At 40.8% G+C, this 13,455-nt stretch overlaps 1 protein-coding gene across 2 annotated transcripts in view; it reads right to left on the minus strand.

Annotated features, from left to right (window-relative positions):
• Positions 1–13,455, minus strand: part of MAMDC2 (MAM domain containing 2) — a 147,903-nt gene that overhangs the window by 32,242 nt on the left and 102,206 nt on the right. For both annotated transcript variants that reach the window (XM_077474957.1, XM_077474958.1), the window contains exons 3-5: positions 12,352–12,620; positions 9,607–9,691; positions 5,337–5,474 (exon numbers count right to left, since the gene is read on the minus strand). In XM_077474957.1, the coding sequence (XP_077331083.1) occupies positions 5,337–5,474; positions 9,607–9,691; positions 12,352–12,620 (492 nt within the window). The remainder of the gene's footprint in view (positions 1–5,336; positions 5,475–9,606; positions 9,692–12,351; positions 12,621–13,455) is intronic.

Here is a 13,455-nt window from a genome sequence, read left to right on the forward strand (position 1 = left end):
AAACAGATGCTACCAGAGCAGGTATTCCCATTTGAAGATTAAACATCACCTACCATCTCATAAAGATCATTCTTAGCCACATCCAAATATAGTCTTTCAGAGAGTTGGTATGCATAGGTTTTTCAGAGGGATGAAGCAGCAAACCAGGGTAGTGGCAGAATGTAGATGAGCTAAGAGCATGCACTTTATGAAGCCTGCTACCTATTTATTGAGCCTTTAATAATATTACAAGTGTGTTAGGACTCTTGCACATAGGCTTAAAAAAGCCATGTTTTTACTAATTTAAAATTAGTCTCTCTACAGATTCTCAATTGGATTTATGTCTGGACTTTCTCTAGGCCATTCTAACACATGAATATGCTAAACCATTCCATTGTATCTCTGGCTGTATGTTTAGGGTTGTTGTCCTGCTGGAAGGTGAACCTCTGCCCCAGTCTCAAGTCTTTTGTAGACTCTAACAGGTTTTCTTCTAAGATTGACCTGTATTTTGCTCCATCCATCTTCCCATCAACTCTGACCAGCTTTCCTGTTCTTGCTGAAGAAAAGCATCCCCACAACATGATGCTGCCACTACGTTTCACAGTGGGGATGGTGTATTCAGGGTGATGGGTAGTGTTAGTTTTCCACCATACATTTTGCTTTTAGGCCAAAAAGTTAAATTTTGGTCTTATCTGAACAAAGCACCTTCTTTGCTGTGTCCTCCACAAGGCTTCTTGCAAACTGCAAACGGGACTTCTTATGGCTTTATTTCAACAATGGCCTTCTTCTTGCCACTCTTCCATAGAAGCCAGATTTGCGGCATGCACGACTAATGCCGCGTGCACACGACTGGATTTTCTGGCGGAATAGGTACAACGGAACGATGCCGTCAGACATTCCAATCGTGTGTGGGCTTCATCTGACTTTTTTTTCCAAAAAATCAGATGGACCTAGAAATAGAACATTATTTTAAATCTTCCCGCCGGAGCTCCACCGGACCAAGTTCCTATCGGGAATCCCGTTCATCTGTATGCTGGTCCGACGGACCAAATATGACGCAAGGGCAGCTACAGCACCTGCCCACGAGAATTTTTACAGCTCGATCCTATCACGCTGGTTCTAAGCTGTAGGGTACTGTGCATCTCGCGCTCGCTGCAATAGGCGACAATGTCCCTTAGGTGTGGTATGAATTTTAAGGGGAACCCCTACGCCGAAAAAACAGCGTGGGGGTCACCCAAAATCCATACCAGACCCTTTTCCGAGCAGGCCAGTCAGTAAAGGGGGTCGGGATGAGCGAGCGCCCCCCCCTGCCACATGCCCTCAACATGGGGGGGTGGGTGCTTTGGGGAAGGGGGCGCCCTGCGCCCCCCCCCACCCCAAATCACCTTGTCCCCATGTTGATGAGGATAAGGGCCTCTTCTCGACAACCCTGGCTGTTGGTTGTCGGGGTCTGCGGGTGGGGGGCTTATTGGAATCCGGGAGCCCCCTTTAATAAGGCGGCCCCCCAGATCCCGGCCCCCCACCCTATGTGAATAAGTATGGGGTATATCGTACCCCTATCCATTCACCTGGGGAAAAAAAGTGTCAATAAAAAAAACACACTAGACAGGTTTTTAAAGTAATTTATTAGGCATCTTCGGGGGTCTCTTCTGACTCCTCGGCTCTCTTCGGCCTCTTCTCCCGCTCTCCGGCCTTCTCTCCCTGTCTCCGGTTCTTCTCCCGCTCTCCCATTCTTCTCCCGGGCTCCTCCGCTATCTTTGCTATCGGTGGCCCGGTCTTTTCCGTTGCCTTCTTCCCTGTTCTCTTCTTCCGATGTTGACACAACGCTCTCCGGCTGTAATGCTGTGTACACGGTGCGCAACGACTTATATAGGCATGGGGCGGGGTCACCAGGTGATGTCACTCGGTGAGCCCACCCCTTATGAGGGAGCAGTCCCAGCAAGCCATGGGCAGTAACGTCATAAGGGGTGGGGTGTCGGGGCATGCTGGGGCGCCGGCTCCCGCAACGGGGCTCGCAAGGTGTCAATCTTGCCGATAAAAGCAGCGAGATTGACTTCCTTTTCTAGTCCCGTCGTACCTGGAGTCACGTTCAAAATGAACGGACTTTAGTATGTGTGTGGGCAAGTCCGTTCATTCGGAAGTCTGTTGTAACTCTGTCGAAAGTCCGTCAGGAAGACCGTCAGACTTAGTCTGCCGGAAAGTCTGTTCATGTGTGTGCAAGTCCACTCATTCGGAAAGTCCATTGGAACTCCACCGAAAGTCCGTCAGGAAGACAGGCGGACCTAGTCTGCTGGAAAGTCTGGTCGTGTGTACACGGCATAATAGTTATTCTGTGGACAGATTTTCCCACTTGAGCTGTGGATCTCTGCAGCTCCTCCAGAGTTACCACGGGCCTCTGGGCTGCTTCTCTAATTAATGCTCTCCTTGCCCAGCCTGTCAGTTTAGGTTGATGCCCATGTCTTGGTAGGTTTGCAGTTGTGCCATACTCTTTCAATTTTCAAATGATGGATTGAACAGTGCACTGTGAGATGTTCAAAGCTTGGGATATATTTTTATAACATAAGCCTGCTTTAAACGTCTCCACAACTTTAACCCTGACCTGTCTGGTGTGTTCCTTGGCCTTCATACAGCTGTTTATTCACTAAGATTCTCAAACCTCTCAGGGCTTCACAGAACAGCTGTATTTATACTGAGATTAAATTACCCACAGGTGGACTTCTGTATTATTCACTAATTGGGTTACTTCTGAAGGCTATTGGTTCCACTAGATTTTAGTTAGGGATATCAGAGTAAAGGGGGCTGAATACAAATGCACTCCACACTTTTCATATATATTTGTAAACAAAATTTGAAAACCATTTATCATTTTCCTTCCACTTCACAATTATGTGCCACTTTGTGTTGGTCTATCACATAAAATCCCAATGAAATACATTTACGTTTTTGGTTGTAATATGTCAAAATGTGGGTGTAATATAACAAAAGGGGTATGAATCCTTTTTCAAGGCACTATATGTGTTTTTACTCATTTTTGTTACTCAAGGGCTTTCTGTCAATAAGTTCCTGAGTAAACATCAGTAAATGATCAGTAAATGCAAAAACCAACGGACACTATTCTGTACGCCTACATCTGGATTTTTCAGCTGCCTTTGATATGGTTGACCACCCCCTCCTCCTCCAAAAACTTTACTCCCTTGGTCTCCGTGACTGTGCTTTTCAGTGGCTCTCATCCTACGTATACCAACGCACCTTTAGTGTCACTTACAATTCTACTTCCTCCACTCCTCTTCCTTTCACCGTCGGGGTCCCCGAAGATTCTGTTCTTGGACCTCTTTTATTTTCAATCTTCACCTCTTACCTGGGTCAGCTGATAGCCTCTCACGGCTTTCAATATCATTTCTACGCTGGCGACACACAAATCTATCTCTCCACCCCTCAACTCACTCCATCAGTCTCCTCTCGCATCACTAACTTATTAACAGACATATCTGTATGGATGTCACACCACTTCCTCAAACTCAACTTGTCCAAAACCGAGCTTAAAATATTTCCTTGATTGGTGGATAATAGGAGCGACGACAAGGAGGAATACAGGATGGTGGACACTCCATATCACTTAGTGCAGAGTGAGAGTGGAGATAAGGAGGGGTGAGAAATAGTCTAACCATCTCATATATCCTGGGTCTGCCGTGACCATCCATGCTCCAGTATACAGATTTTAAAGTTTGATGTGAAGTTTACCTTTTGGCGTGTTACTATGGTTTTACATGTGAGTGCATTGAAGTGAGATTTTCTGTGTGTGATTAAAAAGTTTTAAACTTTATTACGCTATTGGAGGCAATCTCTTTTTTAGTTACACATCCTAGCGCTGCTTTTTTTCCCACAATTGAGAATTTTTTTTTTTACACTATTGATATTGTTTATAGTAGCGGCTGGGGTTAAGGGATTTATTTTCACAATATTTAGCGCAGTGGTGATACATGTTTGTGAGGGAAAGTGTTTGTGTATTATTGATTCAAAAATATTTCGTCCCCCACATGCCTCTTCCCCTGACTTATCTGTCAAGAGCAATGGCACAACCATCCACCCATCCCCACGTCAGCATGCTAAGTGTTATCCTGGACTCTGAACTCTCCTTTCAGCCCCACATCCAATCACTATCCAAAGCTTGCCGCCTCAACCTCCGCAACATCTCAAAACTACGTACCTTTCTAACCAATGAAACCACAAAGCTCCTGATTCACTCCCTGGTTATTTCTCCCCTTGACTACTGCAACTCCCTTCTCATTGGCTTACCTTTTAAATAGACTACCCCCCCTTCAGTCCATCATGAATGCTGCTGCCAGAATCATCCACCCCACAAATCACTCAGTGTCTGCAACCCCTCTCTGCCAATCCTTCCATTGGCTGCCACACGCCCCAACATATTAAATTCAAAATACTAACAATAAGTTACAAAGTCATCCACAACTCTGCCACTAGCTACATCACTAGCCTAGTCTCAAAATACCAACCTAATCGCCCTCTTCGTTCCTCCAAAGACCTCCTGCTCTCTAGCTGCCTCATCCCCTCCTCCCATATCCACCTCCAGGACTTCCCCCGAGCCCCACCCATCCTCTGGAATTCCCTACCCCAAACTGTCAGACTGTCTCCAAATGTATCCACTTTTAGGCAATCCCTGAAGACTTTCCTCTTCAGAGAAGCCTATCCTGCCTCCATCTAACAACTGCACTATTTTCTCCATTAGCTCATCCCCCACAGCTATTACCCTTTTGTATAACTTGACCCTCCCTCCTAGATTGTAAGCTCTAATGAGCAGGGCTCTCTATTCCCCCCTGTATTGAATTGTATTGTAATTGTACTGTCTGCTCTAATGTTGTAAAGCAATGCGTAAACTGTCGGCGCTATATAAATCCTGTATAATAATAATAATAATAAAAAAAATAATAATAATAAATGATGACGTCCATGTGCAAGGAGCCTTTATTGTTAGTAAAATGTTTTTGTGCTTTTTGCTTAGTAATCCTACGCATTTATTATGTTTTTCTTTTCCCTGCTGTTAATACCACTCTATCACTTTGGCCAGGCTGATTATAAATAACAGACCATGTGGGGTTTATCCTGTATTCTTAGGAAATTTTGCAGAATTACTAAATACACTGCCTGCACATGTGATAGCTATTAGAGGGAGAATCCACAAATTAAGATTTAAAATTCAGTCAGGAAAATGGCACTTTAAAAATTATTTTCAGTGATTTACAATAAATGTGTTACTCATGTTTATTCTCTTTAAACATACTTAATTCGAATTGCCCTGTGCCAACCACCCACTATTTTTAATTTTTTTTCCAACTTACCTAGTTCACTGTTAAGTGTGTGGTCTTTAGGCATGATAGCCTGTGCATTTCTGATGTTGCCTCCTCCAACAAACCAGTTTACATTTGGGTTCCAGTTGTTCATGTAACCACAAAGATGGTTTTCTTCAAAGTCACACTCTACAATGAGACATACGAGTCAACAAAAATAAGAGCATAACGGATGTGGTATTTTCATCACTATATAATATTTGCTATATTTACAATTAAAAATAATTTTTCAAGTCAAAAAGTTTTAGTTATATGGATTAATTGCATGTACTCAATACACATTCAATTACAGATTTCTGCAGTATGAAAAAACTGTTCACATAAATTATGGATTGTATGGATCGTATGGGTTGTCACCCCTTTTAAATAACACTCACTTCTACCTGTCAATAATTGTAAGGTCTATTGGAAAAAAAAGGAGATAAAATAAAAATGTAGAAGATAAAATAACGATGAATAAAAAAATAAAGCCCTTCAGGGCTGGTTCCCACTAGGAACTGCACAGAAACACGCTGCATGTTTCTGTGCAATTCGCATGTGGTTCAGTGTGGTACTAATTGAGCCCCTCTCAGTTTGAATGGGCTCAAATCACAGAGCACGACACCAAAAGTAGTGAAACGCACTGCAACTGGATTGCATGATACTTCTGTACCATGTGATACAGTGTAGGCAAATGCACTGCGTTTGTGATCTGCATTTGGGTTGTCGTTAGCGTAACATTTGCACCCACTGCAGATCACAACTGCAGTGCGTTTTGAATGTGGTGTGCAAAATGTGCGCAGAACGTGGGTTTCCTGCACCGCGTTTTGATGTTTTGAAGGATTAAACAGCAGATCCAGAACATAAATTACAGCATTCAGTTTGTTACTGTTATCCAGTAAACAATGCTGCTGTGCTAAAGATTCACTCAAATTACATTACCTGAGTTCTCTTGTTTTATCCTGCATAATAAATGTACACTTAGGCATGTCGTTTCTGAAGCATGTGCTGTGTAAATTGCCCTCTCTCTACTTCCTGCATCCTCAATCACACTCAGTCTACCAAGGTAGGTTTGAATTTGATTGGTTACTGTGCAAAAACTCTTAGCAATGACATTCCCAAGTCAATCTTTTTTTCTTTTCCCTGAGATACGATGTCTGCCGAATGGAATCACAAGCAAACACACCTAACAATATTGTGTACATCTATGGCCTAATGTATGACAAAACAAAAAGACTAGAAACCCCTTTACAACTACAATCTGTAGATTTGCATCCAAGTTGCCTGGGCTTTATTCCTCTAATATTATTTATATGTATTCCTCTATAATATGTTTACATTGTGCAAACAGTGTGTTACATTGTCTCTGCAGAGCAAAGCAACAGGTTCACTCAACTTTATTGCCAAACACCATTCAACAGTTAGAGAAAGGGGCTTGTGTTATACTCGGTGGTACTAGGTATCTCACTTCGCTCCTGGCAGATGAACAGAGAGGCAGGGAAGCAAAGGTAAGATAAAGTACGCAGAGCTTGGGAAGGTTGCAAAGCATGGGTTCACTTTGACAATGCTCTGTAAAGCAGTGCACAAATTAAGACTTGAAAGTTGGATACATTGACAACCTAGGAGTCTACCACTGACAACCTTGGGGTCTACTGAAGCAAAGACCCTCTTTTGTTGTTCCAGGTCAGAGATTTTACTAGGCAACACTGCAAAACTGTGTTCAGGAAATGTAATTTCCTGTACTTATTTAATGCTATCTTAAAATTTCCCCAAGTGATGAGCTTCTCAGGGAATTGCAACAATGACACATTTCATACTTGCCATTTTTAGACCACACACAAGCAGGCCATGCAGAGCACTAACAGCATGCCCCAAACAAGCAATCCATGAAGGTCTCAGATCCTGGTGTGTGTGTCCTGTTCACAGGTGCTTACGTCACTTCACCAGGAGATAATATGCTATATGCACCTGGGTTTAATCTTTGTTTTGGTCTTCACCAAGAGCAGCATGTTTATTTTCTCTAAGACTGTATTATCAATTTTCCAATACATCCTTTAGGGAGAGTGTCTTAGTGCATATATTAATATATTTTTTAGGACACAAGGTGGATATCTAAACCACCATTATTGACTGTCATTTATGGACATTTTCTCTTCATTCAGAAATCTCTTCACATCAATATATTTGTAATAGTACGTGGATTTATTCTTTTATCTATTTTAACTGCAGAGACAGCAATATTTGCACATATTTGTGGCGTATGCCATGTACAGACTATCAGTAATATAAAAGGATCTTTAGTAGTTAAAGCAGAGTTCCACCCATTTTTTGAACTTTCTCTATATTCCATATCCTTAGCTCATCCTTTTCACATTGGCATTTTCATTACATTTGTTCTGCTTAGAAATACCTTTTTTTATTTTATTTCTTCTTGACTTCCGCCCCTATTTGCCTAGACAATTACATCAGTAGGCGATTTGCAAGGGTTCCTGGGTTAGCAGCGTAATTTTCACCCAGGAGTCCTTGCGAATTGCTAACTGCCAAAATCTTGCGTTGTTGGCAGATGACGCGAATGGGTGAGAGAGACACTCTCTCTTCTTTGATGAGAGGAGAAAGGGAGGAGGGGAGCGAGTGGGGAAAACATTCTGACAGCCCGCAGCTCGCCCCCCCACCCCTCACACCCGTGCTCCCTGAGTTGTGCTGAGCTGCAGCCTGCTGGCCCCCTGTCACCACTTCACTGATGGAGGGGCAGAGGGAGCTTGACAGCACCCACTACAACAGGCCGACGCCTACATTGCTATAGCAACTGGTCAGTAACAAGGACGGTCTCGCTGAGGCATTACTGCGCATGCACAGAAGTCCAGGAAATGAACACAGGAGGACTTCAGATGCTCACAGCCAAAATGGAACCTGCCTGCTTCCGAAATCTATAGCAAACAATTTTTCAAGAAAGTAAAAGTGAAATAAGTATACCCTTCACATTTTTGTAAATATTTTATTATATCTTTTCATGTGACAACACTGAAGAAATTACACTTTGAGGGGACAGCAAATTCAAACTGTTATACAAGCTGTACACTCACTACATTGTAGCAAAGTGTAATTTCAATTTCTAAGGACTACATATCCCATGGTACAAGCTGTGATTCTTGTATTGACTTGTACTCCTCTCAGTACCTCTGTAGTTCAGAAGGCAGGCTCTGTGAAATGCATGACACAGTAGCACCTACTCAAAGTGCATAGTGAATATGTGTCATACAACATAGGAAGTTAAAAGTGTGGGATTTTTGACAAACAAAATTTTAAAACTTCAAGATTGTTCAGATTATTAGGAGTAGACTAAAAATAATTAAAACACAACATACAAATTAATATAGGATTTTACATTTTGACCATAGAAACACTTTGACTTTGTGTAATTATTAGGGTGCATTTTAGATCATTAATTGTGGTGGGCTATTTAACCCTGTTTGAATCTATTCTGCTTATAAGTTGGTACTGCTTTCTGTGTCCCCCTCTCTATCTGTTTTGGTTACCACTGTTACTGAAACAAAAACATGTTCATGATCCAAAATTTTACAGCTGTCACCAGAAAAAGAGATGAGGGTCATCTTTTACTGACACCTGCTACGATGACTATCATCTAAAAGGGGAATTCCCCACACTTTATAAATATTTCCTCTTTCTTCCTGTTGTATCTTGAGGACCGGAAGTTAAGGGAAAACAAAAAGTTTGGGCTGTACACACACTTTAATTTCTTTTGTAAAGAAGAAAATAAAATTTTAATGAAAAAGGCGTTTTAAAAAATGCAAAGCAAAACACAAGGACATTTTTTTAAGGCATAATAAATGCATCCTAATATACATAAAGTACACATATCTGGTGCTCTTTTACTCAAAACAACTAGACAAATATTGCTTGGAGTCATTTCCTCGGGCGGTACTCATGAGTTCAGAATAACTACAGGAGAGATTGTGGGAAAAGCCTAATTTATAATTTTCTGTGATAGATTTCAACTGCATTTTGCGTTTAATATAAAAAGATTTTGACTTCCTATTTAATCAAAAGAAGGCTCTGTGAAATGTGTCCTTGTCACAGAGGCATAATATAACTCCCAAATTGGATGGGTAAATCTAATTGTCTTTGGTGTCTTGTGATTTCAGACAGCTTTAATGCTATGATTTAATCATATTTGATGTCTTGGTTTAGTTGCTGAGATACAAATATTTCAAATGTAGAAAAACTTTTTTCATTGAGTCTAATATACAAATATTATACATACCAATGCAATATCCAGTGGTCATTTTTAATTCATAAATTGCAATACTGCTATTATCATCTGATCCGAGTATTCCTTCTAATATTATCTAGAATGGAGATAAACAGCAAGAACAAAACATAATAGGATACAATGGTCACACACATTTTATGTGTTCCTTACCTGACTTCATTATATTATATTTTTTATCATAATACACATCCAAAATTACTTAATGTGCAACTAGATGGAAAACCTTTTTTTTTGTTTTGTTTATTTTTGGATAGAGTGAAGGATTAGAACACGTCAGTCTTTACAGTCAGTTTACTGTTATCATCAAAAGTGAAAGTAAAGCAAAATTTAATTTGTAGGTTGACATCAGAACATGAATAGAGAACAGTAGTAGAGGGGAAATCCTCTAATGGGGACACTAGTTCTTGTGACCCTAGTGACATACCAAGATGGGGTTATAACCACCCTATTGGGAGAAGGGGGTTATAACCATTCCTTACTCTATCCAAAATGAAAAAAAAAAGTTTTGCCTTTAGTTATACTTTAAGCAATGATGATGCTTGCAATAACCAAGTGAATGCCACCTTTTAATCAGAGCACATAGATCAGTAATCACTTTTACTCTTCTGTTACTATATGTTGCTATACTTTGGCTATTTCTATTTGTCTTACTACATAAAGAAGAAGAAGCATCAATGAAAGCGTAAAAGTACTCTTAATTAATATCCAACAAAAGTCGTACTAATATTTTTGCCCAGTTTCTTAGACTACTTCTGGTATACCTGACAAAAAAACCTTAAAATTACACCTTAAAATTTAACTTGACTCAAATTACAGAAGAAATAACATCAAATGGACACTCCCTACTACAGTATGCTCTTCCTATCCAGTATTAAAGCTACGTGTCACTTTCACATGGGGGATTCTGCCTCAAGTTCAATGGTACCCCACCCCCAGTACATTTATTAATGCCCTTCCCCTATATTCTATCCCCCATATCCATGTCAAAAGTAGATGGACTCTCTACTACCTGGAGGTCCACTACCCACATTGTGCATTGTATAAAAAGTGAAGAGCATAGAAGGTTTCTTGCACCAATTAAGATGTGCACCCTCATTAAACTCCCTGGCGGTATGATTAGTTCTGGTTTTAGGTGCTGAAAGCGGTACAATTATTTTGCATGGAAATTTGGCGTTTTATATTGTAGTCCTGTAATTCTTAGGAATACCTCTCTTAAATCTGTTCAAACCAGAGTCTAGCAGACATCCTGGGTATGATAACGTTTATAATATAATAAATAATAATAAAAATTATTCAATAATGTAATCAAATCCAAAAACACAGAAATTTGCAAGACATCTCTGACATCTCTCACCCCCTGGACAATACCTGTGTATGGCGGATATTTTATTTGATGTAAATGCTGATGTAGACCCATTATGTATGGATACAATCTTTTGTGTTAAATTTTTAACTCTTTAACTATGTGTGTCTGTTCAACTTTCAATTTTTGAATAAATTTATATATAAAAATTTTTTCTATGATTCTCAGTGTACTTGGTGCCTTTAAAGTCCCAAAGTCCCCATTCATTCTGTTTTAAAAACAGTACTGTGTGTGTTTTGTGTGTTTTTACTTTTTTGAATTTGGCGCCGATCTCCGTTCCCGTGCGCCGTAACATCGCAGGGAATGGAGATCGGCAGCATTCGGGCACTGTGTGAATCGAGCGGAGGACAGCTCGCTCACACAGCGTGGGGACATCGCTGTATCCAGGAGACAAGGTAAGTAACATCTCCCTGTGTCCTCCCTGTATCCAGCGATGTGATCCCGAGTCTGGCTCGGGGTTACCGCTTATGATACTAAAATCCCAACCCGAGCCAGACTTGGGATTACCTACTTCCATCTGCCTTTCTGCTCTTCCCCAAAGAAAGGACACACTTTCCTAGTACCTACAAATGGCCTCCAGACTGCACATTTCGTTTCCAAAGCAGAGCTCAGCCTTGGCATCTCCGACACAATACTGTCAGTCACTGAGCCTGGTCATCATATTTATGGACCAATGAGAAACTGTAGGCAGGAAGTGGGCAGCGCAGTGGCTAAGTGGTTAGCACTTTTGCCTAGTAGTACTAGGGGCGTTGGTTTGAAACCCAACCACAACACTACCTGCCTGCAGTTTGCTGTTCTCCCTGTGCCTCCTCTGGTAACTCCGGCTTCCCCCCCAACGCTCCAAAAACATACTGATAGGGTTAATTGGCTCCTGTCTAAATTGGCCCTAGTAGGTGTACATATGAATGTGAGTTAGGGACCTTAAATTGTAAGCTCCATGAGGGCAGACACTGATGTGAATGTACAATATATAAGCAAAGTGCTGCGTAAATTGACAGCACTATATAGGTACCTATAATAATAAGTGGATGGGGCCCAATCTCAATTTCAAGACCTAAATTCAGTGTTTTGATAACATTGTCCTAAATTTTGGGCTCCCATGGCAATCTGGAAACCATCTAAAGATAAATGTAGGAACTGCTAGGTAACTTTTTTCTTAACTCAATTTGCTTATCCATTATTTCAAAGTTCTGTCTGCCGTGTAAATAGGCTTTGTAGCTAAAGCAGATCTCTATTCAAGAGCTTGAAAAACATAAAATACATCTGTGTGCACTGTTTTACTTTCCAATATAGTTTTACCTCTTTTTAGCTAATATTGTAGCTTACACACACTTGCTAAACTGTTTAACCAGTTAATAATATTGCTCATTTACCTTGTACCTTTTTGATGTAGTTCTCAAATCAACACTTGCTATTAGCCAGCCATCGGACTGTTCTTGGGTGGACCACAGCAGATGATCAAAGCTCTCTCCTTCAGGCTGAACGAAAACATTCAGCATGGTTGGGTTGAGAGAGAATTCTGCACCAGTTATCTGGTAAACCAGTCTAAGGCAGCTCCATTCGTCAGGCTGCAGGTCGGGACTGATGAGGACAGCTCTCTGACCTTGAACCCCATGAGTTGTATCCAGTGATATATAATGACCTAAGAAAACAAGTACAAGTTACCAAGGGGTTATATTTTAATTGCAACATATATCTTATTATTTATTTGTTTTCAATAAAAGTAAAAAGAGGCAGATCTGCTTCATTACACAACTGCTAATTCGTAAATGTATTGATTATAAATTGGTCCTTATCAGAACAAGTGCAGTGATAACCGTCATAACAACTGTATGTCACTGAAACAAAATAAGCATAGACATAGGAAGTTTGCTTTGTTATATTTGCTGCTTATTTTTTTAGGTTGGCGGCTTAAATTTATTGATGCCGACCACAGCCAGTGAAGTAGCATTTTGAGAAAAGAATAATGCCAGCCCACAATTTATTTTTATGGTAGGTGTACTTTAATCATTTCTTTTGCTCTAATTTTTATACTAAAAGGAAATCCTTTACAGTAAGTCTCCTACTTACGAACGTGTTCTGTTACGGGAGCTCGTTCTTAAGTCCAACTTGTTTGAAAGTCCAACAAAGATCAGTGCTTACAGACAAAGGCTACGAGTGCTGATCAATGTGTTCTGGTGAGGGGAGCTCCCCCTGTCAGATCACAATAGCACAGCTGGGGGGATTGCTGCACCAACATTGCTTGTGTTGGTACGGCGATCTGTCAGTTTTTGTTCAGCCCGCTGGGTTGAACGAAAAAAAACTGTGCAAAACATGTTTGCATCTTTGAAAGTTTTGCAACTCGAAAGCTCGTATGTAGGGGAGTTATTGTATTTAAGAAACATGTAGGTTGGTGCTGCTGCCTTATTTTTCTGACAGTAATAGTTGCCTGGCTGTCATGCTGATCCCATATGCTTCAATACTTTTAACCAAAGTGT

This window comes from Lithobates pipiens, unplaced genomic scaffold (genome assembly GCF_037356315.1).
Source record: "Lithobates pipiens isolate NorthernLeopardFrog02 unplaced genomic scaffold, aLitPip1_a1.2 Scaffold_13, whole genome shotgun sequence".
Classification (NCBI taxonomy): domain Eukaryota; kingdom Metazoa; phylum Chordata; class Amphibia; order Anura; family Ranidae; genus Lithobates; species Lithobates pipiens.